The sequence below is a fragment of the Epinephelus moara genome, chromosome 19 (genome assembly GCF_006386435.1).
Source record: "Epinephelus moara isolate mb chromosome 19, YSFRI_EMoa_1.0, whole genome shotgun sequence".
In the NCBI taxonomy this organism is placed as follows: domain Eukaryota; kingdom Metazoa; phylum Chordata; class Actinopteri; order Perciformes; family Serranidae; genus Epinephelus; species Epinephelus moara.
Genome location: NC_065524.1, coordinates 15481390 through 15507111, shown reverse-complemented (window position 1 = coordinate 15507111; position 25722 = coordinate 15481390). Strand labels below are relative to the sequence as shown.

Sequence of the window (25722 nt, the reverse complement as noted above, 5' to 3'; positions counted from 1 at the left end):
GCTGTTTATAAGTGTGTAGGCCTATCGTCTGTGGGACAGATGTAAAGCTCTGACTAGCCCTGCACTAACATGATCAACTTTTCCGAATTTATCAGACTGAATATTTACGGAAGAAGGGGAAGGTATCTGTCAGCTGTGATTGGTTTGTAACGTGACTCCTGTCTGACTGCTGAGCGTGGCCCTGTGTTTGTACTTTCAAATTAAATTCCCACATGGTCCACTCATATAGGTTTTGATTTATTTTGACAAGGCGCAGCTCCTAATAGAGTTTCACATTTTTGTTTGTTTTTTCGTCGACTATGCGAATCTTGCTGACTAATGACCTTTGTGGTCGACTAACGTTTGGTCGACTGGTAGGGGGCAGCCCTAGAAATTAGCTACAGACACCAAAGCCATTTTTTGTACCAGGGTGTAACCATTTTAAATCCTGCTGTAAAGTTGGGTATTTTAAAATGAGGCTCTATGGGGAAAGACTGGCTTCTGGAGCCAGCCTCAAGTGGCCATTTTAGTACTTAGGTGTTTGTTTCATTTTTCTGCCCAGAGGTTGCTGCTTGGTCTTGACTGGAAATGTTGTAGTAACATTGAATCAAATTACTCCTTAAGCAAAGTTTGTATATGAGCGATGCATTCCACGCCTCTGCCACCAGTTTTCTCTAAAGTTGGTGGCAGAGACACATGTCAACAACCCGTTATTACATTTTATATGCTCATGTTTTATTAGAAAGGAAATGCACAAAACCTATTTTTATTAATTAAGTCTTAATGATTCATTCGCACATTGAGTTCTGGTAAGAAACACTAAATGTAAACATGACTTGTATTTGCCGACGAGAAAACTCCACAGACCAGTTGATGGTATCTTGATTAGGTCTGTTTATTTTTTTGTGCTTAGTGGAGCTGAAAATGAAGTTTTGGTTGCATTGGTTTATGTGAACAGAGGACTTCTAGCAGGTAGATGGTTGATAGTTAGCATGGATCACTGGTAAACATTACGAAATGTCTACATCGCCTGGCAGGAGCTTATAGGTGTCAGCTGCTTTGTAGTGTCCTCAAGCAAGACACTGAACCCCAAACAGCCCCCACTGAACAGAGTGATGCCATGCATGCCAGCTCCACCACCTTCAGTGTGTGTACAGGGGTTGTTGTGAGATAGGGGTGGGAATCTTTGGGCACCTCACGATTCGATTACGATTACGATTCAGGGGCTACGATTCAATTATAAAACGATTATTGATGCATGTTTAATTTATGTATATTGATGCACTTTTTCACAACACACATTTCTTTTTGTCTCACTGAATAAGCATTCAACACTTGCAATTTTTAAAAACAGTGCATTTGTAATAAGAAAGAGTTGAATTCATTTCCATTATATTTTATTAAACATATAAATGGAAATGCTTGCAAACTGGAAAGTTACAACTTCGTTGTACGGAACCAAAGGTAACAACAGGTATCTTAAATCACAAGATAAAATGCGCAGTTAGAGTAACAAATGATTCGGTGGCGACAGACGTCCACGCATCACATGTAACTGCGTTCCTACCTGCCTGCCTTCAACAGTGAGGCCATGACTTCTGTTTTGGTTTGATGGTAGAGTGTCGGTGAAATAGCGTCGGGATGGGATGGTGTATCTGGGCTCCAGTGTATGCAGCAGTGCTCGAAATCCCTGATTTTCCACGACAGAATAAGGACGCAAATCCTTGGCAATAAATGCCGCGATGGCCTTCGTAATTCGCTTCGCCTTTTCCGATGAGGGTGGCAGCTTTCTAATTGCTTCCTCGATTGTTCTCTGGTCGGTAGCGCCACTAGTTGCCGCAGCAACAACAGCCTGCCGTCTCCCTGACTCCTCCGTCAGGTGGAATCGAGTTACATGGCTTCTCATGTTTGTTGTGTTGCCAAAGTATTTTATTTTAGCACGACACAGCTTACATATAACGTGGCTCTTGTCCAGTTCGCTTCCGCCGTCAACGTTGTAGAAGCCGAAGTATTTCCACACATCTGCTTTTAAATTAGAAGAAGCTGTTCAGCTCTCACGGCGAGGTGGGTAGCGGTCAGCCATGTTTGTTTTCCTCTGTGCGCGTGTCGGCGTGTCTGCTCCAGGTGCGCATCCCAAAGTGTCCCGGAGATGACACGTACTGCGCTTCTTAGTTCCGCATTATTTAGAACCTTCTGTATTACTCTAATTAACAGATTTAAATAATCGAAATTTGGACGTTTGTGAATCGATTCAGATTCGTCCACGTCCGAATCGCGATGCATCTAAGAATCGGAAATTTCCCTCACCCCTTTTGTGAGACATTGTGAAACACTTCCAGGATAAAAGATTTATATAAATTTAGTCAGTTTACCATTTATTGTGTGACTGATGGAGGTGGCAGAGTGACAGCGTGAGGTCAGTCATCCTGGTCATGGTAATTCTTATATCGTAGGCAACTGGACTTGCTTGAGTTTCTTGAAGACATTTCACCTCTCATCAAAAGGCTTTTTCCGTTCTAACTGACGAGAGGGGAGTCGCAGGCTTTGGTCAGTTCCTCACTTTCCTCTAGAAAGGGGCCATTAAAAAAAAAACCACCGTTAAAATGCTTTTGAAGCCTGCCCTCTCTGTCTGATCAAATTGCTTGAGCGACAACGGGCTGTTTCTTCACTTGTACTCCACTTGGCACAGCTTTATAAATCCATTTGATTTCATAATGGAATTTTCATTATTTATGATTCTGTGGCAGTCGTGACAAAACTGCAAGCATACCACACCACCTGTGAAGCCGAAACACTGAGGCTCTCTCAAGCCTCCACAGAAGCATTCGCATACTGTACACACAACTTTGTTTATCGTTGAGCTGTAAACATGTGGTAGAGGTTTGTATTGTGGACAAGAGATGGAAATTCTTAGCCGACAGCCTTAGTTGACATCAAAAACACTTATTATGTAAAAAGCATCATTATGTGATGCTATGGCAGCTGGCCTGGAGTTATTGTGCATGCCTGCTGAGGGATGTTTTTTCTACTGTCTTTTCCACTGACTGCACTCAAGAGTCAAGTTTGTCCCTTTTTACATTAGGTGTTGTTTTCTTTTTTTTTCTTTTATTAAAGATATTTTTTGGGGCTTTTTAGCCTTTAATCGATAGGACAGTCAAGCTTGGAAGGGGGAGAGAGAGAGGGAGTGACATGCAGCAAAGGGCCACAGGCTGGAGTTGAACCCGGGCCGCTGCGGCAACAGCCGCCTTGTACATGGGGCGCCTGCTCTATCCACTAAGCCACCGACACCCCAGGTATTGTTTACTAACATGCAAGGTGCTCACTGTCTCTCCTTCCCTTTTACGTACTAGATTTTTTTTGGTTGTTTTTTTAAATACAATAGGTTATTTAGATAAATTCATGAAAACCAGCTGCATGTCTGATTTAACCTTTTGAAACCTGAGCAAATTGGCTTGATGTCTTTCAAAATTAATCAAAATCTGATTTAAAATTAGCAAGAAATTAGTAAAAAGAGAAAATTGAAATAAGGACGTTAGTGAAAAAAAGAAAAGGAAAGGAAGTTCAAAACAAACATACAAGGAAATGCCCTGGAAAGAGAGCTTAACAATTTAAATATTTCTATAACGTAATTTTATAATGTAATAATAATAATAATAATAATAATAATAATTATGAATAGTTGTTCTCTAGCTTTACTTTTTTCCCCCTAGAATTATTGTTAAATCATTTTCTTTTTTCTTTTTTTTATATTGCAATTTGTGGGACATTTCTTACCAAGTTGCTCACTGCCTTGTTCCCCATGATTTTCAGGGCTCCAGACTAACTTCTTTTAGTTGGAGCACTGTAGCCCCTTACTGAAAATTTTAGGAGCACAAGCAGAACATTTACAGGCATGCCTTTAATTGTCCTGCAACGCAGTTATTCACATTTTTGGCCATTTTAACTGTATCGTAAACTATACAGAGTCTACTGTATATTTACATTCGACTGTTTTTAAGAGACTTGAGACTTACGGAGACTTGTGGTCAGTGGGATGTGAGGATTCTTAAACTAACATCTGTAAAGATGTGATGCCCTGACTGTATCCAACTGATCTTTAATGAAAGGTGTTGTCTTGTATTTTTTTCCCTCCGAAAATATGAACCTTATAGTCAGACACAATTTATTTAGCTGTGTAGTTGAGGGGGACAGGTCTGCTCTGCAGCAGCAAACTGCTGTGATGCTGATTTACATGAGAATCCATGTCAAATGGAGGTTAAACCATGAACATAAACAGATCGCCTGTAAAGCATTTTTATAAATTCATCTATCATAATTAAAACAATTGGAGACTGAGAACAAACTGATATGAGTCTGATAATATTTTAAGGATTGTAATGTATGTAAGTAGTGCCCATTTTATTTAGTTATAGTCCTGTCCTTACTTACAAATAATTCTGTTTTTGATCATGTGTAGTCTATTCTATAGATATATTAATACATTTTTGTTTAGTCACAAAAAAGGCTGTACATGGGATCTATACCTTGTTATCTGAAGGAACAGCTGAGTAGGCACTATTCATCAACTTAAATGACTTATATATGAATATGACAGCAGTGATAGTTAAACGTTTCCACAGCAACGAGTAAAACGGTCTTTAGAGCCTCCTGTCAGCTGCTTGCAGTCTCTGCCCTCGCAGACTTGACGTGATGACAGCAAATACGTCACACTCTGTACAACTGAAGTCCTCAAGGGCTCAGTCTGCAAGTCCAGAGGGTGGACATTTGGATTCAGCCTCCAACTTGACCACAGCTTGTTGTCACCTCCTCGTCCTGCAGCCACCTGCTCTTGTCCACTCTCCAGGCGAGGCACAGTTCAGCTGGAACGACCCTACTGATGAGTGTAGATGACGTGATCCTCGCAGTTAACTAATCGCTCACTCCCACACTTTCCTCCTCTCACACACATAGGCCCATACTGGCGGACTCACTCCCTCGTTTGACAACATGGAAAAAAAATGCAATGCAAAATGCAAATTTGCAGGTCGCACACGAGCGAGTAGTTGAAAAAAATACTTGCACTGACTCCAAAACTGCTCGTAAAATGTGACCATTTTGTGGCAGTCTTGAACCATGTTTTTGAAGGAAAATGCATGAATTTGCTCAGGATTCAAAGGTTTAAATACTTGCGAAAGGTGTCTGAAAGCAGAACAAAAAAAGTGATATTGCTCTCCAGGTTTCAAAGGGTTAAAGGTCCCACAAAGTAAAAACTAAAATTTCCACATCTTTTTTTTATTATATAGCTGGTAAAGCTGTTGTATAAACAATGTAAAAAGTATCAAAAAGCTCAGTCCACAGAGAAATGCACAGTCCGTATTCAGAAACTCTGCCTTTAAACAGGCCATGAAGACTTCCACGAAGTTGTGATGTCACAACAAAACTATATAAAGGTAGAAACTCCCGCCACAGTGCCATTACAGTCTAAAATGACACATTTTAGACAGAGGCTGAATACAGGTATATTAAGGCAGACAACATGAGAAAAATAGTGCATTTTTTGATTATTAAAGCATGTAAGCATGTTCTATTAGAAACCCCAAATGTAAATATGGACCTGAAAATGAACATAATATGGGACCTTTAAATTGATAATGGCAGATAAATTGTGTTCACTACAAGCAGCACTTACCATGGTAACACTTACTACCAACCTTTATTATTAAATTTTATGTAAGTGTTTGCTTTACATTACATTGATAACAGTGTTGAAACACCTTCATGTCCTTAAATGAACTGAGCAGAGTTAAGAAAAACAGAGGCATATCTAACAGTAAATCTGTGTGTCTGACCTCACATACATAATGTTAGTCTTACTTCGGTTTGCCGTGTCCCATCCAGTTTATGCTTGGTTTATTTGAGGTTTGAGCTGCAGTTGTCTGAGACAAATTGAGGACAAGGAAGAAAAATAAACATCAGCGCACGACTTGCATGGAACGCATTAGTCTCTCCCACACAAAGGGATCCTCAGTTTATGACCTCCCCTTCAGAAATTTAAAAACATATTTGACTTGATCCCTTAATATCTGATTTAGTGAATTATTCTGGATGCCCAACACCTGATTGTGGTCAAGAATATCAGTGACCTTGGCTCACTGTAATGAATGCCACTGTCACCTCTCTATCAGCAGTGATGTCTCATAATAATTATAGATTTTAAAGTACTTGTTTGACATTATCCCCAGTTTAGACTTTGCCTGTAAATGCCAGAAGGCCTCTGAAGCTGTGCCTGTGGAATGTAAACAAATGAGCGAGGTCAACCTCCTAATGAGGGCCACAGAGGAACGCGGAAGAATAAGTGGCTTATAGGAAAGGGAGCTGAAACAGGGGTAAAGGTCAGAGGTGAAGGTGGCAATGAAAAAACCGCTGCAGTTTGCAAACTGTTGCCATGTTGGGATGGAGAAATCATTAGAACATTTTATACTGGTTCATTTAGACCAGCTTATATTAAGATATTTACATTCTGTCAGTTTGTAGTGATTTAGTCAGAGAGAGGGAATATTAGGAATTAACTGCATTTGTAGTCATAATATTTGTCTTTAATTGTGGAGTATCATTCCCTTTCCTCCACATTTTTCAAGTACAAACTGCTGCACTCTGATTCTGTGTGTTGCTGCTGCATGTTGCATTTTTCACCAGGGTCTTAGCGCCGTGCTATCTGCACTTCTCTGACTGCAGATTTGATCAAAAGTGGTGTCTGTTGTATCTCAGCTGGGTCCACATGACCAGATCACATGAAAGTCAAACTGGAGTTAAATAGCACTTTGCAGACACTAGCTGGTCTGCATTCCAATCTCATGTGTTGTATGTGGATTATTTGTGTATGCCGTCAGCGTGGTGTGTATTTGGTTTAAAGAAGTGCCAGCTGGTCAAATAGCGTACGTTTCAGAAAACCAATCTTGATATTGCTGTATATTTTAATACGAACCTACCTGGCATGCTCACAGGTGCATAATTGAGCTTGTGCTGGACTTCAGCTTTCCTGCAGTAGATAAACTTTTATAGAGTCTCGACACTTGCCCCGTCTAAGGAAACTGCTGTGTCCAGGGTTTTGCAAAGTGCCAAGGCTCTCGCACTTTCAGTCAGCCCCCCCACAAACACACACACATACCAACTTCACACATCTCAGTCAGCAAAAGCACACTTTTCCAAACAGAGACTGTTTACCCATCTCCAGCCTTGTAGCGTGAGCCGAGCAGTTAAGGGTGGGAGGGGCGACATAGCCGAGGATCAGCCAACCTTCCTCACGCTCTGCACGTAGCACAACCATTAAAATACTGCTCCCTCTGGAGGGAGGCCAGGAGTCAAAGTTTATAGCAGTTCACTCCTCTCTACTGCTCCAGCCCCACCCCTCTGCTTTCTCTGTCTGTGTGCCCCTCTTTCTCTCTCTCCCTCTCTTTAACACGCATGCTGACAGGAAAGCTTACTGTATTGCGTCTTACCGACAGGAAGCCCTTTGTCAGCTTGATTCCCCCTCCCTCCCCCCTCATCTTTATGGTGGGGTTTTGTTGCTTTTCGGCTTTGAAGACCCTGATATCGTGCATTGCAGTGGCAACCTGCATCACTCAAAACATGTCAACACAATGTGGATTGACGCAGGCAACTATGGTCAGATGCGCAGGAAAATATCATTCACACGCATGTGTGATGAATGTGATGCAGGCTTTTTTTTTTTTTTTTCCCACTCGCTGACCTGCACAGATTTTGCAATACTATATAGATCGACGGTCATAGACTTAATTCTGTAATTCTTTTCAACTCCAAGTCCAAATATTTTAAAATATAGTGTATCCTATCATGTCTCTGAGGAGATGATAGCTTTTCAAGATTCAAACATAGAAGGTCTGACAATATTTCACTTGGCACGAGACAAGAGTTTAGTCTGCTGTGCATGTTATAATAATGTTGCCATGGTCTTTGTTGATCCAAGTGCATGGAAGAATGTGGAGGAACTTGCCTTTTGTTTGTCATATCACTGCTTAGACACGGTGCATGAGGGCTGAATCTGCCCTCTGGGCTTGTGCATGTTCACCGCAAACTTAAGCTCCACTTTCAAGACAGAAAACACACACAGTTGCACGGCGTCCCGCAAGTGTTGGTTGTTATTTCCAGTGCTTATGGTCTGATATCTGATATTGCAGGCAGTGTAAGAACTGAACTTTTCCTCTTCAAACTTCCTGTCTTCCATGGAAGTCTTATTTCAGGAAATACAAGTCTTTGTCACAGTCCGTCCCGGCAGTGCGCGAGTCACCACTTGTGTGTGTCTTAATTCCGAGGGAATCTCCACACTGTTTACACCAAGAAGTTTACAAGAGCTCATAGAGGGTTCACTGCCAACACCCAAGCAGATCATGCGAGTCTTAATAGAGCAGGAAAAGGCAAGGGGAAGTTGACGTGGTGCGTGATATCTCCGGTTTATTTTCTCGCTAGTTTAAAGTTTATAATGAATCAGCTGTGTCATAAGCAGCCACTGCATGTATCAGTCTGGGCGCAGGTGAGGCAAAGACAATGCCATCTGGCTGTGCCAAGACCGTCTGCTGCATCTGCACCACGGGCCAACAGAGACAGTCGAGCTGAATCCACAGACCAGGTTCTGACTGACTAGAACAGCACTTGCAGCTACATTTGCACCCACACACACAATTTAAATGCAGCCTTGATTGATCCCTCTCTGTGTTCATGCATTACCCCTGCTGACGTGTTTAATGATTCGTATGAGATGTAGACATTGAATGCATACGTTTGTGCTTTCTGTGAATCTCTTTTCACTAATCATGCATTTTCATTTTCCGTCTTCAGGCAATGGTGGCATGTTACCCTGGAAACGGGACAGGATACGTGCGCCATGTGGATAACCCCAATGGGGATGGACGTTGTGTCACATGCATATATTACCTTAATAGAGATTGGACAGCCAAGGTATGTGGATGATATACGGAGGAAATGATGTTCATTGGTACTCGATGATGATTATTCCTGTTTGAACTTTTATGAGAATCTCTTTGTTTCTCTTTTTTTGTTATAAACATTGATTCAATTTGTGATTTGCTATCATCACTGAAATAACCATGAAAACAAAATAATTAGCGGCCATGTGTCTGGTGTTCAAATTCCAGTGAACTTCGCGTCACTCAGGACAAGTCAGCGTAGTTCTTGCCTCCATGGCAGGGTCGTCCTCCTCCATTCTGTTGTATTCCACACCCAAGCAGAGTCAGCGGCAGAGGTTACGTGTCAATACGTGCCACTCGGCCACTCTCCCTGTTTATAATCCCATTAAAACACAGAGATCCCGCTAATCCAGCCACGCCCCATCAGAGACGAGCGCCCCCATGCTACCTTACACACACTGTTCCTCCTACATTACAGTGGATATACAGGCAGAAAAGAAGGAGATTCAGGTGTTACTTTGGTTGTTAAGTATTCACACCATGGTTTTTGGTTGTGTTTTACTGAAGGGATATTCTTATAATACTCAAATATCTTCACTTTGAAAAACATATGAGTCTTGTTTTTCCACTGACTCCTCACCTGGTGCTCAAAGAAACCACCTGCCCCAGGTCTGACTTTAAAAATCCTACCTTCCGTCTCACTGCATAATCAGTGACTTTTTTTATTTTTAATTAGAAGCTCAGCAGGTGTCATGGGGGTATATATTCTGTTTTCAGTTTGGGGATTTGGATATTTTTATTTTATTTTATTTATTTTTTTAAATTTATTTTATGTTTTTTTTTATGTTATTTTATTTTATTTTTTAATCACCTGTACCAATGATATCATTTGCCTTAGAATATATTATTGAGTGTGTTTGTGAGAGTTAAAGTTTGAATGCACGTGAACGCAGAGGGTGCCATTCCAGCGGGTCAGGCGCGGCTCCCGAACACCAACGTGATTATTCTTGGGGGGCCGCCACTTGAAAAGGTTGAGAACCAGTGCTGAAGAATAACAGCGTCTTTAAAAAAACAATGCTTCTGATTAAACCAAAAGAGCAGAGAATGGAGAAATGTCTTGCAGAGTCCTTCCCGAGTCATTTTCAGCCTCCTGCCAAAGCTTCAAATATTCACTATAAGTTTTAGAGCCAAAGCGAAAGGCATTCAGGACAGCCCTTGTAGCTGCAATAACCTGTTACTTCAATTCCTACTGCAACAGGTTGGTACAATCTTAAGAGTACATGTTACCTAAAACAGGTTTCCACAAATTTGTTTGTAGCCCACGACACTTTCCAGGCTCCACATTTTTTTTCACAACATGAAAGGGTAGAAGGAAATGTAGGCCACACTGTAATGTGCTTTTGTGGTAAATGTTGTTGGACAAGCAGTTAAGGAACTCACCTTTTGAATATGACAGAGATAAACAGGATGCTGCACACCAGGAAGGAACAGCACTTTGTATAACAGAAAGCAGCAGCTGTTCGGCAGGAGGATGTCTTCATACTTCTCTGAGGAGCCAGTTGCATGACAAGACACATAAGTAGACAAGCTGCCCTCCAGACTTCCTCACATACTTGACCTTTAGACCTGCATATGAAAATTACGTAATTACAGGAAACTCTGTTTGGCGTCTGGTTGCCAGTTAGTGGTAGAATGCAGGCTACCCACAAGTCTGGCTACGAGTGCCACGGTACACAGGATGACCATTACTGGCTCATACAAGCAAGCAATACGGCAAGTTGAATGCATAGGTATTAGGAACCTGGCTCCTGCTATGATAGGGAAGATGAAATAACATGAACCTCCAATTAAACTGTACTTAGACGATGGAGTAACTCAATCACCATTGCAAACACAATTACTAAGGCTGGATATTTTGAAGTCCACTGATGACCTGCATGCCCATCGTGTCCCAGATGACTATTATCAACTTGTGACTGCTGTTCCTCTTTTTTGATGCAGTTTTCATTGCATTTGTTATTGTGAAATTCTAATCATATTTCATAGATTCGCATAGCCTGACTTATCTCACGACGTGCCAGCGCTCGAAAAAAGGTCTGGCTGAACCCATCATAAGTCTGCAAAAAACGCTTTGGGTTGTTTATATTTATTGAAACCAGTCACAATCATCTTGGGCTGTGCTACACCCAGCATGCAGCAACAGTGCTCTTGCAAATTTTGTCAGGAGGGGACTTGTCTTGGTGGCACATTTGCACATGGGGATGTGGGCCCTGGCATTAACAAGGCTAAATCCTCGCAAAAGAAACAGCCACCTAAAACATTTAAAGACATAGAACGTCATGTAGCAACGGGGATTTTGAAGGCTGCTGATGACAGGCTTATACCCACAGTCTACACACTGTGAGCCACACCACATATGACAAACTCCATGGGCACAGTTGGCTTCTTTATTGACCAATGTACCTATAAATTTGATGCAAATATCTTAGCCTGTTCCGAGTAATAAGGTGTCTCATGTTGCTATGAAAACATATCAAAGTGCACCACGCCTTTTTAATAGCCAACAGAGGCCAGTAAGTGGCATTCAACCTAACCTGTGACCCTCTTTTGTAGCAGTGTATTACCTTATATTGTCCACCCTGTGTGTGTCGTAGCACTCGCCGAACACAATCACAGTTTTTATGTGAGCGCTAAATCTTTTCCTCTCTGCAATGTGCATCAGGTGAGTCATACTGCCCTCGTGTTAATCAACCAAGCTGTTGCATGATATCTATTGTTATGCTCATCCACACAGGCGTTAATTATTCAAACGGGCCATGCTCAGGGACTTCATTGGACATGTCGGTGATTTCAATCTGGTCATTGATTGGCTGTTTATTGGGCGTGTGAGGAGCCGTGTTTTATAGAATGTGGTTGCCTGGTTACTGGGGCTCCATGAGAGAATGACGTGGCTTTGGAATGTTCAGGTTCAGTTGTTCCAGTTATTTAACCCCTAATTTTCAACATCATCTCTCTGCAGCTGCAATATTAGCTGCATCATAATGAAACTGCAACGGATTACACAGTAAGTCCATCCAGTTTATTGTGTAAATGTATAAAGTATCAACACTTGGTAATCAGCAAAGTCTGCGATATTCAAGTATTTGTTGTATTCTCAAGTCTCTTGAAAGTCTCAGTGTGGTAGATCATGTACCTCAGCTATGCATGACCAGTCACTGCTTTTGAATGTTCCCCATGCACCCATGTGACAAATATAACAGAAACAATGTGCTGTGGTGGGAGGAAAAAGATCCAGGCAAGCAGAAGTCAAAGTGAAAGGAAATGAATCAGCCACTGCAAAAACAGATTCTCTGCAAAGTAGGCTTTAAACAGCACCCTGAAAAGATCAGTTATTTTTAGTGTTTAAATATGAACGTCGATAAGATAGAGTGACTCTGTGACTGCTGCTGTTTGGAGAAATGCTGCACTGAGTGAAATAAGATACTCTATGTCGAGATGCAAAAGTGCTTTACAGTAACTTTTTTCCATTTGTCCGTTTTCTAAAATGCTTATCTTGCTCAGGGTTACAGGGGGTGGGAGTGTTTCCCAGCATGCATTTGGTGAGAAGCAAGGACAGGTCACCAGTCGATCACAGCTGACACATACTGTAGAGACATGTAGACACATTCACACCACTCTTAATGTCATGCATTGACAGTCACAGCTGCATTATTTAGCAATCAGTAGTCATCGCTCCTGTCATTTCTTCCAGCACCATCCAGCCTTCACACCAACACAGAACATGAATCACATCACTGAAAGTAGTTTTTTTTTTTTTTTTCTCAGTTACACCAACATCTTGCAATGTGAGCGAGTTTCAGTGTGTTCCTCTAAGTCGTTCAGATTTGTATCTCTGGGTACATGATGTGACTTCCTTTTGTGAAATGTGTTCTTAGCAGGTATGGTTTCAGATTTGGCCAGATTTCATTAGTTAAAGTTGGACAGAGTGTCAGACATTAAAAAGCTCTTGTTCCTTTCCACTGTCTCTGACACGCCCTAGAAAAGTGGCTATTGCTTCTTCGCAGTGTTCTTATTTATTCAAATCTGAACATCTACAGTTTTTTCAAAGTACATGTTGTATTTTAGTGCCCCTCTAAAAACATTTTACCATGTAACCATGTGACGTAGGTTTTTGCACGTCATTGCTACCTTTAAATGCCCCCTAGTCAATCTAATGTGTCTCTTTGTGACTGAGCAAAGCCTTCTTTAAGAACTGCATGTTAATGATCTTCCAAATGAGCTATATTCCTCTAACCTAAGCTAAGCAATGTACTGCTGTGGGCACCTAAAGCCACACAATAACACAGACAAACTAAGCAATTGAGGCGGTGGTAGACAAGCAACTCCCATGTTCTGTGAGGTAAAATTACGGTTTTTGTCAGTGGACTCTGGTGGCTCTGAAGAGAGCCATATAACGGCTTTAGTTTCCCATCTGAAAGGGCTGTCTGATGGCAAAGCGGTGAAAATATTACATTGACTATGGATGAGTAGAATCTTACACATCCCCACTTAAAAAATCCAAAGGATCGTTTAAATGTTCCTTTAAACAATTTAAGGTTATTATTATTATAATCAGCGCATGCCACTGTAAGGCACACACAGAAAGCATTTTAGCAGCTGGAGGCACCTTTTTGTAATTGTTTTTAATGAAGCTTTTTGCTTGAGGTTTTTGCTTTGCGATGCGCTTTGGCATTGCTGTGCTCTAAGCCTGGTATTTTTGCTGGAGAGCTCTGAACTCCTCGAGTTGAAAAAACGCCCCACGTCATCTCTCTTTTCGTCATGGTTACGACAACAAGTTTACAGTCAGTAAACAATGGAAGAGAAATTGTTGGTAGCAGTAGCTGGATACCCAGAGCTGTACAGCCGGACGATTGACAGCATGTTGTCAAACTGCCCCCGAGTTATCCTAAAATATGCCTGGAAGTGGCCATCATTAAGGTGAAGCTCCTGGACCAACTGGTGGTACTCTCCGGGATCCACCCTCTTTTTTAGGGTCTCGTGTACCCACACAGATCTCCGTTTCCCTGTGCCCAACAAACCATTTGCTGACAGCCTCTCACCCTCAACCAGAGCTACAGCAAGAACCCTCTGTCGGTCCATTTTAGGAAAAAGATACTAATTGCTGGGGGAAAAATTGTAGAAGGTTAGTGTAAGGATGTGTTGGTGTGGTTGCCAGGCAACAATAGAAAGGCTCAGCAAGCTACACAAAAGCAAACACTTGTCGAGCAGCTACTTTGTCAGAAATACAACAGAAGAACAACTGGTGTATCCATTTACAGTGAGTGCAGCCGAACAAACATGCATGGACGTAACAAAAAGGTGCAGCCTGTCGCTCTTCATCCATCAGCTCACTTTGCCTGCATCTTCTTTTATCATTCCTTTTTCTATCAATGAGGTTTGTGTGGCTTCTTCATAAGAAAGCTGCCTCGTGTTTTGCCAGCTGAATGCTTTTAACTGGCAGCAGTAGGAAATGTTGGGTTTGCATTAGCAGCTCTGATACGGCTGTCGGAGAGTGAACAGTAAACGGTGAGGCTGATATCAGTAAGATAAATAGTAACTCAGGATGACGTGCATGCCTTGTGTAGGTCATTTCAATGCAGTGCAGGAATGGTTGACATCACATTAACTGTAAGATCTGTGATATAGGTGATTAATAGGTGAAAAAACATTGCAAGAAAAAATGTCAACCACAAATAATATCAAAAATGTGATTTGTTTTCATAGAAATCTTAAGGGCTCTGACTTTACAGGGTTAAAAGAGAATATTCAGATATCCCCGGAAAACATTGGAGTGGATTTTGGGTAAACGAAGTGTATTCCTCAGTGTGTAGCTCTTCATTGATGTGCCCTGCACCAAGTAGTATTGTTCAGTAGTATTCTCCTACAGTAAAACCTGCTCGGGTGTCATCCTGAGAGACAGCAATAAAAATCAAAATTTATTTATTCCAGTGCATTTTTTAATTTTAACAAAACACTAAAATGTCAAAGGTCAGTCAGTGTCCATTTTGCGTTACAGCATATTCTGACAGCACAGTTTTTAAGCACATCACACCGTTGGGCTGCATGTGTTGTCATTTCCCATCGGTCCAGTTCAGCTTGATGTAGGTCAGAGGGTCATGTCCTGCAGGCCAGGGTCAACCTGTGTTCACACCATCATTTACAGGCGGCCGCACGGAATGTTGTCATCGATTTAGATTTACGTGAAGTCAAACAATTGTTAAAATCAGTGGTGCTTGAGGTGCTTACGTGTTGCGGAGAAAAAAAAACATTCCTCCTGTCTTCTTTGACCCTATTGTGCCTAATTTAGTTTAGTCACACCACCGGTATTCCCCCCTCATTCAAAGCAGCATAACTGGGAATAGCATTACTTTTCCGACAAAGGGTGTGAACCTTTTTGCTCTGCTAGTTTGCGTGTGAAGAGAGGGGCCTATCATATCAGCTGTGTGAGAGTTTAAGCAGCATGCTCGCAGCAATCTGCTTTTTCACTCTCCAGGTCCTTTATCCAGCCAGAGCAGTTTTCCTGTGGGTTATTCTTCCTATCCCTCCACAGGAAAGCCGTCCCCCCGCTGCTGCTTCCGATCCTGAGCTTTCCTCCTAGCCCTCGGATTTGGACAACCCTTTCCCTTAACATTGTCGTCACATGTTCATAATTTAAAAAGCCTGACATGTGAGATACATTTGAGTGGATCTGCCATAGGAGTGATAAATGCAGTTTTTAGGAGACTTCATCTCATTTCCCTGAATGGTTTCCTTGTTATGCGGAATAAAAAAAAATCCCAAACATGATCGCTGCAGAGGCTTCACTTATTGTTTGCTTCCTACAGTCTCTCCTTACCTTCCTGCTATTGCTTTGTCCTGATTTGTATACACAGCAGTTGTTTCTTCTTGTTCTGCTCTTCCAGGAACATGGTGGCCTTCTTCGGATCTTCCCAGAAGGAAAGGCCCAGTTTGCTGACATAGAGCCCAAATTTGACCGTCTGCTGCTTTTCTGGTCCGACAGACGAAACCCACACGAGGTTCAGCCCGCCTTCGCCACCAGGTCAGCATCCAAGTCTGTCCACTGCACGCGCTCAGATGGTGAGATGTGTTATGCAATGTGACCCACCTCTCTAATTGTCTCCACAGGTATGCCATCACAGTGTGGTATTTTGACGCAGATGAGCGAGCCAGAGCTAAAGAAAAGTACTTAACGGGTAGGTTTTGATGTACAAACGACACAATCCTGTTTCTATTGTTCCAGGCCCCCCGAGTCTCTTTTTTTAATGCATCTCTTTTGTGTTTTTGTTTCCTCTGTGTGCAGGTGCAGGAGAAAAAGGAGTTAAGGTTGAACTTGGCAAACCATCAGAACCCAGCTAATGGGAAGCGTCCCTTACAAACAGCCATTAAGTGCTCTGTCCTAAGAAAGTGGCCTATAGAGAGCATGTGTGTGTGTTTTACATGGCAAAACAGCAGACTTTTGAATGAGTGGGTGGAAGATCCATTTTTATGGAGACAAAACAAACAAAAACAGCGATTTCTGTTCTTTTCAGAAAACAGGGGAAACCCAGAGGACCTTGAATGTCATGACATTATACTGAAAGGGATTGTGCGTGTGTTTTTTTCTCTCTCCCTTTCACCTCTTTGGTGGAGATCGCTTGCATTACAGCTGACATTTTTCAGAAAATCAACAGGAATTAAACTCCCAGAGATTCTTCATCTTTTGCATATGGTTTTTTGCAGTTATTCCTTAAAGGTACAGTGTTCTGCATATGCTTAATGTGTTATGCTTTTCACATGGAATCAGCTGTTATAAGCTACTGTATAGCAAAATGTACTTGAGGTTGCAATAATATGAGGAATGATCTGAATTAAAAATACTCTTTTTCTGGCAGAAAACTGTTTGGTCTTAGTTTGAATTCAGTCATTTGCAGCACAGTAGATGCTGACTGTGTTATCTGTGGTCTCGTTCCTCCTTCTCTCTCTGAATACAACAAGTCATTTGAATCAGCACAGATTTAGGAGACACATCTGACAGTAATGTGAGAACTGCATCTGAAGCGCTAGAGTTTGCAGTTTCATGCTGCCCTCTGCAGGCACACACTGTACTACACCTATTATTTTAACTGACATTTTGGACCTGAGCATGAATAAAATTCCCTCTGACAGAAAATTCCTCACACTCAGAAGTGAGAGTGAAAACACAAACAGCCATCATAAACTAAACTTCCCCCTTAGTCAATATTATCTATTGTCTACTGCTCTGATAACTACACTGTATGTAAAATTAAGATAATGTATTAATCAAGTGGTAAATGACACTATCAACCAGTAAGTTATTCTATAAATGGTTCTGGAAACTGATTTTCCCTGCACTATGTACCAGAGCTGCCTAATTGTTTCAGTCTTTGATTTGTCAATGGTTTGACATAGAAATCAGTCCTCTAAAAAATGAGTAACTAATCTGTAATACTTTTAAACCAATACAGATCTTTTCCAAGACAAGTTATAAACTTAAAGGAGCTCTATATGACATTCAGAGCATTAATATAGCTGCGCACAACTGTGCAATGTACAGATGTAACGGAGTAATGGCGTCCTGAGCAGAGAATGAAGTCACACTACCTTTGTGTGTGTTGTAATCCGAGTTTCTCTGTGTCTTGCGGTGCATGCATGCGAGTTCCGTGTTCAGACGACTGAATCATAGATATGCTCTTAATGTTGTACACAGCTCCTTTAAGTGCACAATGACAGTGTTCCTATATTGTAAATTAACATTACTGCCTAAATTTTTAAAGTATTGTTATCTGTAAAGATCTTGGGTACATACTGTATTTAGTGCTTTTAAAAGGCAACCATCTTTGACAAAAAAAAAGCTCATCAATAAAAAGGGGAGAAGTGTGTAACACATCAGGCCTGCTGCTGTTTTTTTTCTGACACAAATTCTAAGGAGGATTTGTTTGAGCTCGGACCGACCAGTGGTGTAAGTCAGTGAGACACTTCCATCAGGACAAAATGGGAAAATGCCTCAGGGGCCCATAACGTGTTTGTGATGCAGTAGCCTTTATTACTAGTCAGTGAGCACTTTACTGTAGAGCAATTATGTAATATAAAATAGTGTTATGTAAACCTGTTTGTGGTGTGGTTCAGGATTCAAAGGTTTATTTGTCAGACAGAAATAATCTGTCTAGTGAAATGCAGTGCTCCCAAGGTTGTGCTGAAAGACCAGTGTGAAAAATGATTATAAAAGATATAATGAAACCATGAAGTATTAGTGGATAATAAAGAACGAACTGCGTCTTTCACAGCATTTAATCTGTTTTAATATGAATTAAATGTCTCCTCTATATAAACAAATCTGTATGAAAAAGAACACAGTACATAAAATAGTAAATACAGTACATATTACAAAAGTCAGGAAATATATTAAGCAGTATTCAATATAAACTATACAATGGAAATGTTTAAAAGCAGTCAAAATTAGATCACTTTGTACAAGAAGTGTGCAAAATTAATGTCCCCGTCAGTGGACCTTGGTATACTGGCAGAAAAGTCTGTTAGTTCTTCTTCTCTAGACAAAATAGAAGACTGAATGTATCGAGTGTAGGATGTGCCTCTGTCGCTAAGAGAGACTGTGCAAAAATATACAGATTAAAAAAATAAACACAAAGCCACAGGTCAGGAGTCGCTGAACTCCGGTCAGTAATGGCTGAGCTCCTCTGGAGGAGGTGGGAGGTTGTAACTGTCGTCCCCTCCAATGTAGGCGCCGATGCCGCCGCCACCGCTGCTGCTCTGACTCCCCCACTCGTAACTGTCGGCAGCCAGGCTGGAAAATCAAACAAGTATACATCAATTAAACAGCACTATTTGACCTCTGTACTTTATGTACAGTATCTTTGGTGATTGGATCGTGGTGTTTTTACCTGGCTTGGATGTTCTGAGGCATGACGCTCCACGCCAGGTCATCGTCACTGTCGTAACGCCTTGGGTTGTCAAAGAAATAAGCCCTGGAGGAGAAGACGTGACCAGGAAGCCCAGAACCGCTCTGCAGGAGGAGCGCACAAACAAGACAATAAACATTTCATAGTCTTAGATTCACATCATTTGCTTACGGCTCAGAACGGTTTCCAACCTGACTGCCTCATGAACCCAATAAAATAAAGCAATATCTATGACCTTGTCACACATTGCACCAAAGAGTGAGTTTCCTTTGTGAAGCTGAACTACAGTGTGTTTTATCTGCCTTCATCTAAATCATCTCTTGACCCCCAGGTTGGAAACCGCCGGCTTAGGGTACTTGCTGGCTCACCCTGTCTAGGTCGGGCTGCCGCACTCTGAAGAAGAAGACAAGGAGAGAGGTGGGGAGCAGCTCCCATACGAACAAGATCACTCCGAAAACGATGTAGCCTGCGTCGCCCAGAGTCGACTGTAAATCTGCCTGAAAAACAAAACACAACACATTCAGTATTGAACAGTCAACTCTGTTACACAGGGATGGAGGGAACTGTATTTCCTTAATGAAGTCATCATCAAGGACATAACCATCAATAAGGCAAACATTTTTCAAAAACAAAAAGGTCTTGCACTTTTTAGAGGTTTCATTACACCTGGTCAACCTTCCTGAACAGTGCTATAAGAAAAAGCATGCTCTTTTCACATTACCTCATAAATCATACGGCATTATGCAGAGGTGGAATGTAACTTAGTACAACACAAGTGCTGTACTTAAAGGCGCTGTATGTAAGAATGTGGCCAAAACGGTTACTGCACTCAAATTCAAAATACTGCCGCGAGTCGTGTCCGCTCCCCCTCCCCTACAGATTCGAGGTTGCTGGACAGCGGCACGCTGGAGACCGATTTGTTTGCCAACGGGCAGCTGCCGTGGCAGGGCCGCGCCACCACGTCCTTGATCTTCGGTTTTCCAGCGGACCGTTCGAGCAAGCCCGGCTTCTCTGCTGCTAACGCTGCTGCCGGGATACAGCTGAGGAGACTGCTAATGCTATGTACCGGGACACTGCTAATGCTGCTTGCTGTGCTGCTGTAGCTCAGTCGTAACTGTAACTGATGCTGAGACTCTACTGACTGCGTGACTGGTAGACGGTGGTGGGTGGCGCAACAGGCCAAAACACAAATTCAAAACATAAACATGATTTGCAGACCGTAAAATTTTTTTTTAAATGCAAATATTCTGAATGTACTATTGTTGTCTGTGAGATCAGTATGTTATATGAACATTATTCCTTAGTCTCTGTGACATATTAGGAGGATTTTACGACTATTTGCTTTATATTTCTTACATATAGCTCCTTTAAGTAAAAATTTAAGGTACTTTAACTCGAGTATTTTAATCTCATGCCACCTTCTAGTTCTACTCCACAACACTTCAGAGGGAAATACTGTACTTTTTAGTTACTAGTTACTCTACATAAGGCTGTCTGAGTCACTGGCTTCGTTTAAGTCTCTCCTAAAAACATACTACGTACGGAAAGCATATCCTGACTTTAGCTGAGCTGTCTGTCTATTTTATTGCTATCTTATTGATTTTATTTCCCATTTATTATCTTGATTTTAGTATTTTGGCCTTCCTTATTTTATCTTTTACTAGATGACATTTTACGACATGTTATTTGTTTTATTCTGCTTGTGTTTTAATTATGTTTAGTTCTTTTCTACAGCACTGTGTAACTGTGTTTTGAAAGGTACTGTATCAATAGTTTATTATTATTATTACTAGATTCTTGCACACAAACCCTATGAAAATATACAAGTATTGCTGAACCGATTTAGTTGATTGATTAGAAAATTATTTGGAAACAATTTTGATAAGTGTTGAAATATTTTTCAAGCAAAAAATGGTTTCATATTCTCAAATATGAGAACTTTTGCTTTTAATTATTTAAATTATTCAAATTATTTTTGATCTATTAAATCAATTAAATTTTTGTCTGCATTGAGTACTTTTACTTTTATTATTTTTCATACATTTCCCTGATTGTACTTATACTTAAGTAACATTTCAAATGCAGGGCTGTTACTAGTAACAGAGCATTTTTACAGTGCTGTATTAGTACTTTTACTTAAAGGTCCAGTGTGTAGAATTTAGTGACATCTAGTGGTGAAGTTGCAGATTGCTACCAACTGAAACTTGTCCCGTGTGCCAAGCGTATAGGAGAACTACAATGGCCGATATCAAAACGTGATGAAGAGATGGCCCTATCTAGCGCCACTGTTTGATTTGTCCCTTCAGGGCTACTGTAGAAACAACATGGCAGACTTCATGGAAGAGGACCAGCTCCGTGTGTAGAAAACATGATGATTCTTATTTTCAGGTAATTATATACTAAAGAAAACATTATAACACATTATATTCCATTTCTGATAATGTTTCCACCTAGAGCATCTGAATACTTCATCTACCACTGGCATTATGACTTCTGGTGGCTCACCTGGTCTGACACGTTGTACCAGTCGTAGTCAAAGGAGTTAATGCTCTTGTTTGAGAGTCCCAGGACGACCAGATTGTAGCAGGCCCTGGAAGAGTACAGGAGGATGACGATGGCTCCTATGACAGTCACCTGGCACACTGACGTCCCCTGCACAGGTTGAAGAGTTGCATTAAGAAATTACACATCATGTACATTTAGGAGGAAGTGACACATAATCACACAAACACGACATGGAAACTGACGGTAAGGATGGCTGTAATACATTTTGAATTCAGGTGTGACCTATTGTTTTATAGGCTTGTGAAGTACAACCAGTCATGCAGAAGAATGACACTGCGTTGCTAGGTAACAATCGCTATGTGCAAAAGCATAAATTATGCAGAGAGATGCATCTTCACACAAGGGTGCTATAAGCAGCACACAATACCTTTTAATGTCAGCTACACAAATCACTATGAAACAAAATCACGAGCCACTTTCATTCTGTGGATCCCAGAGGATGTAACTACAGCTACTCATGTTTGATTTCTCCTGCAGCACAGGGAGGTGTGTCTTACCTTGGATTCCAGGTAAATGTTGGCAAGTGACATCTTAGCGACCTTGTAAAGACACAAGGAGAGCGAGATGGCACACAGGACAAAGAGTGAGTCATTGATGGCGACCCGCACTAGCACGATGGTGTGGGCTTCTGCAGAGGACATCCTCACCAGCAGCGCACACACTAAATTTACTACTAAAAACACCAGACTGATGAACAGGAAGAACAGGTACAGCGGCAGCCTGTGGGTCAGGAAAGTATCTTTTTAAGACTTTAGCCAAAATAATTCATGGTTGTTTTTTTTGTCAGATAACAGAAATTTGTCAAATAAGAGAACAATATGCTTTAATGGAAAATCTAGTAAATTAGGTCACTGCCTGCTCTTACCTGTATCTCAAAAGCTCTGGTGCATATTTCGACTTTGCCTTGAAAACCACCTGTAAAGAGGAATCAGTCATTACTTAAGGCAAATGCGTCACGCTGTTTAAGCAGCACATTTTCACTTCTGTATTCTCACTCTACGAACAAACAAGACACATTTTTCTGAAAACAGGAACCTGGCGGATGAAAATAACCGAGTTTTGAACTTTGGATACAGAATGGTCACACGGCTCAGGGCCACATGTACTGTAATGCTGTGTGCCGGCTCACTCTCAACTTGCAACTGTGACTCAAATCAGCACAAGAGGATTATGCTAAAAATAAGCTTTAGGTAGGGGCCAGAGAAGCTATTATTTGATATGTGGATTAAGTAAGCAGATGAAGGAATGATTCACTGTATCGCACTTCATAGCTGCTCTGAATGAGAGCGTAATATAGCAACAGGTAATATTTAGAGGATAGTTCTATTAGGGTCCTTGCTATCCAATGCAGTTCATATTAATGACAATTTCATATCAATTAGTTGGTAAATATTTTGTTTTAAACATTTTTTTAATGTACAGTTCATTGCTCTGAACATCAATTTGATCATTATATAAAATTCTATACATTTTTTAGCTTTTAATGTATTAGTATCAGAAAAATATTTGCATTTAGAGTTGTTAAAAATTAATTTTCAACAATTCTGATAACCCAGTAACACTTTTTGAAGCAAAAAATGTCATACAATCACTTTAGGATCAGGGAACTTGTGACGCACTAATGTCACAATAACTGAGTAATTCATTGAAAAAAACTATTGACAGATTAATCAATACTGGGAAATAATCATTGGTTATAAACTATTTTGCTTTAGGCATTGTATATTTAAAGATATATTGCCTTTTTTCCAACTGTAAATTATGTCCGCAGAGGAAATCTTTGTCAACATCTGTTTCATCTAATAAAATGTTCATCTCACTTCAGCCATTTTTTTGCAGCTGCAAAATGTAACTAGTGGACTGAAAAAGCAATTGATTGTTTTTGTAGTTAGGTACCTAAAGTTTAATTTGTATTTGTAATATTAAGAAATTATTTAATTAAAAAAAACTATACTTGGCACTGCACTAATAAGTTGCATATTGGACCACGATCGACTGGTTGTTCCAATTGTTTGTGAATTTTGTAAAAATGAAGAGGAAAACATATAATTTTATAAATGGATTCTGGGGAAAAATTGAGGACTATTTTGACACTCAAAACAATCTTTAAATCAGGCTGGAAACCAACAATAAAAACCAAACACAAAACGTTCTGCGGACTATTTATTCTACTAGGGAAACTTTGAATTCATAAATCCAAGTTTCCGAGTTCTTGCCCATTGTTTAAATTTCTCAGGATTTATTTTAGAGTCTATCCAAATTATAGACAATAAGAAATGTGCTCATATAGTCAGTATGCTACAGATTTTTTTTTTAAGAAATTTAATGTATTGTCTACATTTTCTGATGTTACCGCACACTTTTATTTTATCTTTATTTTAATGTTTGTTATTGAGGTTTTTTGTTGTTGTTTTTTTGCTATCAATCAAATAATCAGAATTTCTTTATTTAGCACTTTTCATACAAAAATAATGCAACACAAAGTGCTTTTTTTGCTATATCACCTTTACTTTATGTCCTCTTGACATGTTGAATGTATAGTCCTGTTTAAAGTGGAATCATGCCTCTTATATTGTCCTTATTTCAATATGATGCCTATGCTTGGTTTTCTTTAATGTCATAGTGTTACATTGTAGCCTAAATGATTATTTTACAATAAAAACACGTCTTAAACTCAGATTTCAGGTGAACACAGAGAAACTTTCCCTCTGTCAGTGTCAGACACTGCACATGCATCCTTCTGCACAGTGAAGGTCAAACATCCAGATAAAGAAACAATAAGTAAAACACATGTCTGAGTGGAGGAGGACTTTGAACCAGATCTCCTTAGACTCAGTAATCAAACTACTGACCCCTGTGATTGTATTAGCCTGCCAACTCACCTGTGCAAAGTAAAGGTTCATGAGACTGAGAGTGAAGAACTGGAGGCAGACAGGGAAGCAGTAGAGCAGCCAGAAGGGAAAGGGCCCCAGAGTGTTGGCTGTGACAAAGTTCTTGAAGTAGAAGGAGAAGAGCACGGTGCGCAGGGCCGACCACAGCAGGCACAGGGACAGGAACACGGTCTGGTAGCTGAAGCGCTTGTGTCGGTACCGCAGGACCAGCCAGAGCTGCACGTAGATGAAGATGAAGAGGAGGGAGTAGAAGATGGTGTACACCACCGTCAGGCCCAAAGTGACGTAGGGGGGCACGGCCGGGCTCAAGGTAGGTGGAGGCAGAGACTTGTCCATCGGCGACGGCTCCTTCTCCTCCACCGGGGCCTCCATGAACCTGCTGTCCCTGGCCGGAGGAGGAGGGAGCGGAGCGGAGCGGAGGGGGGCCTCTGCCGGTGTTCGCCGCCGGACTCTGGCTTCACAAACCCGGCTTCACAGCTCTCTCGCCCCGCGGAGGAGAGCTGAGCACCGCAGCGAAGAAAAAAAAAGCCAGAAAAAGAGTGAGGAACTAAATGCTGCGAGTGTGGCTGTCAAGAGGAGGGAGAAAGGAAAAGCAAGAGGAAGAAAACAAGGCGAACTTCCTGCTGCAGAGCCGGAGACAGCCAGAGAGAGAGGCACATGATCAGTGATGAGAATGAGCCGTTTGTCAGGAGGAGCAGCGGCGGCAGGAAGCTGCTGAGAGCTGCAGCCAGCACAGCTCCGGCACAGGCAGAGAGGAGGGGACCGGCCTCCGCCTCCTCCACCTCCCCCTCCGCGCTCATTACGCGGCGCTACGCATCAGCTGACGCACGCTACTGTACCTTTAACCCTGTGATGGGACTTCCCACCGCTGCACTGATCCCAGGAGAGCGTCTCAGAGCTGTTAGATGTATTACTTTCATTTTAATTAAGTGTGTAAAAATATAACATACATAAGCATTATCATCAGTCAGTATTGGAGTGTTCAGAAACTCTATACAGCACTTTCACGTACTGTATGTTGCCCTACAGTAAATACAGGTGACACATTTTACTGGTAAACTAATTTTTACACACAAGAAGGCAGAGGGAAAACATCACTGCAAAATCACCTCAGAAGATACCCTGTATTATAGAAGTAAACTGCTGTGAAAGAAGTTTCTGGGCCTAGCTACACGTTAGAGCAAGCGTGTCCAAACTTATTGAATGGGGGCCGGATTTAATTGTGTGACAACACCCAGGGGCCTGCTGCTTCTCACATCATACAGCTTACTGAAAAAAAAATCCATTACAATTAACACAAAGCAGGACGCATCTGCAGCGTTGTATAAACAATAACAATGGCATTAACATGGCAATAACAATCATTTATAATCTCTGTTATATGATAGCCGATCTCGGAGGGTACGG

General features: G+C 41.2%; 2 protein-coding genes across 3 annotated transcripts in view; one reads left to right on the top strand and one right to left on the bottom strand.

Annotated features, from left to right (window-relative positions):
* The window catches only part of egln1a (egl-9 family hypoxia-inducible factor 1a), a 31594-nt gene extending 14777 nt beyond the window's left edge, over nucleotides 1-16817 (top strand). The window contains exons 2-5 of one of the 2 annotated variants that reach the window (XM_050070826.1): nucleotides 8815-8934; nucleotides 15845-15981; nucleotides 16068-16135; nucleotides 16243-16817. In XM_050070826.1, coding sequence (XP_049926783.1) covers nucleotides 8815-8934; nucleotides 15845-15981; nucleotides 16068-16135; nucleotides 16243-16298 — 381 coding nt within the window. In that variant the 3' untranslated portion in view covers nucleotides 16299-16817. The remainder of the gene's footprint in view (nucleotides 1-8814; nucleotides 8935-15844; nucleotides 15982-16067; nucleotides 16136-16242) is intronic. The other variant, XM_050070827.1, reaches the window with a different exon arrangement.
* A 1401-nt stretch (nucleotides 16818-18218) lies between these two features.
* gpr137ba (G protein-coupled receptor 137Ba) lies at nucleotides 18219-25047 on the bottom strand. Its single transcript, XM_050070794.1, has 7 exons — nucleotides 24307-25047; nucleotides 22290-22339; nucleotides 21922-22144; nucleotides 21365-21511; nucleotides 19228-19356; nucleotides 18842-18963; nucleotides 18219-18744 (listed from the first exon to the last, which is right to left on the bottom strand). The coding sequence occupies exons 1-7, from the start codon at nucleotides 24685-24687 to the stop codon at nucleotides 18618-18620; spliced, it is 1179 nt and encodes a 392-aa protein (XP_049926751.1). The 5' UTR covers nucleotides 24688-25047; the 3' UTR covers nucleotides 18219-18617.
* Between the last annotated feature and the right edge of the window lie 675 nt (nucleotides 25048-25722).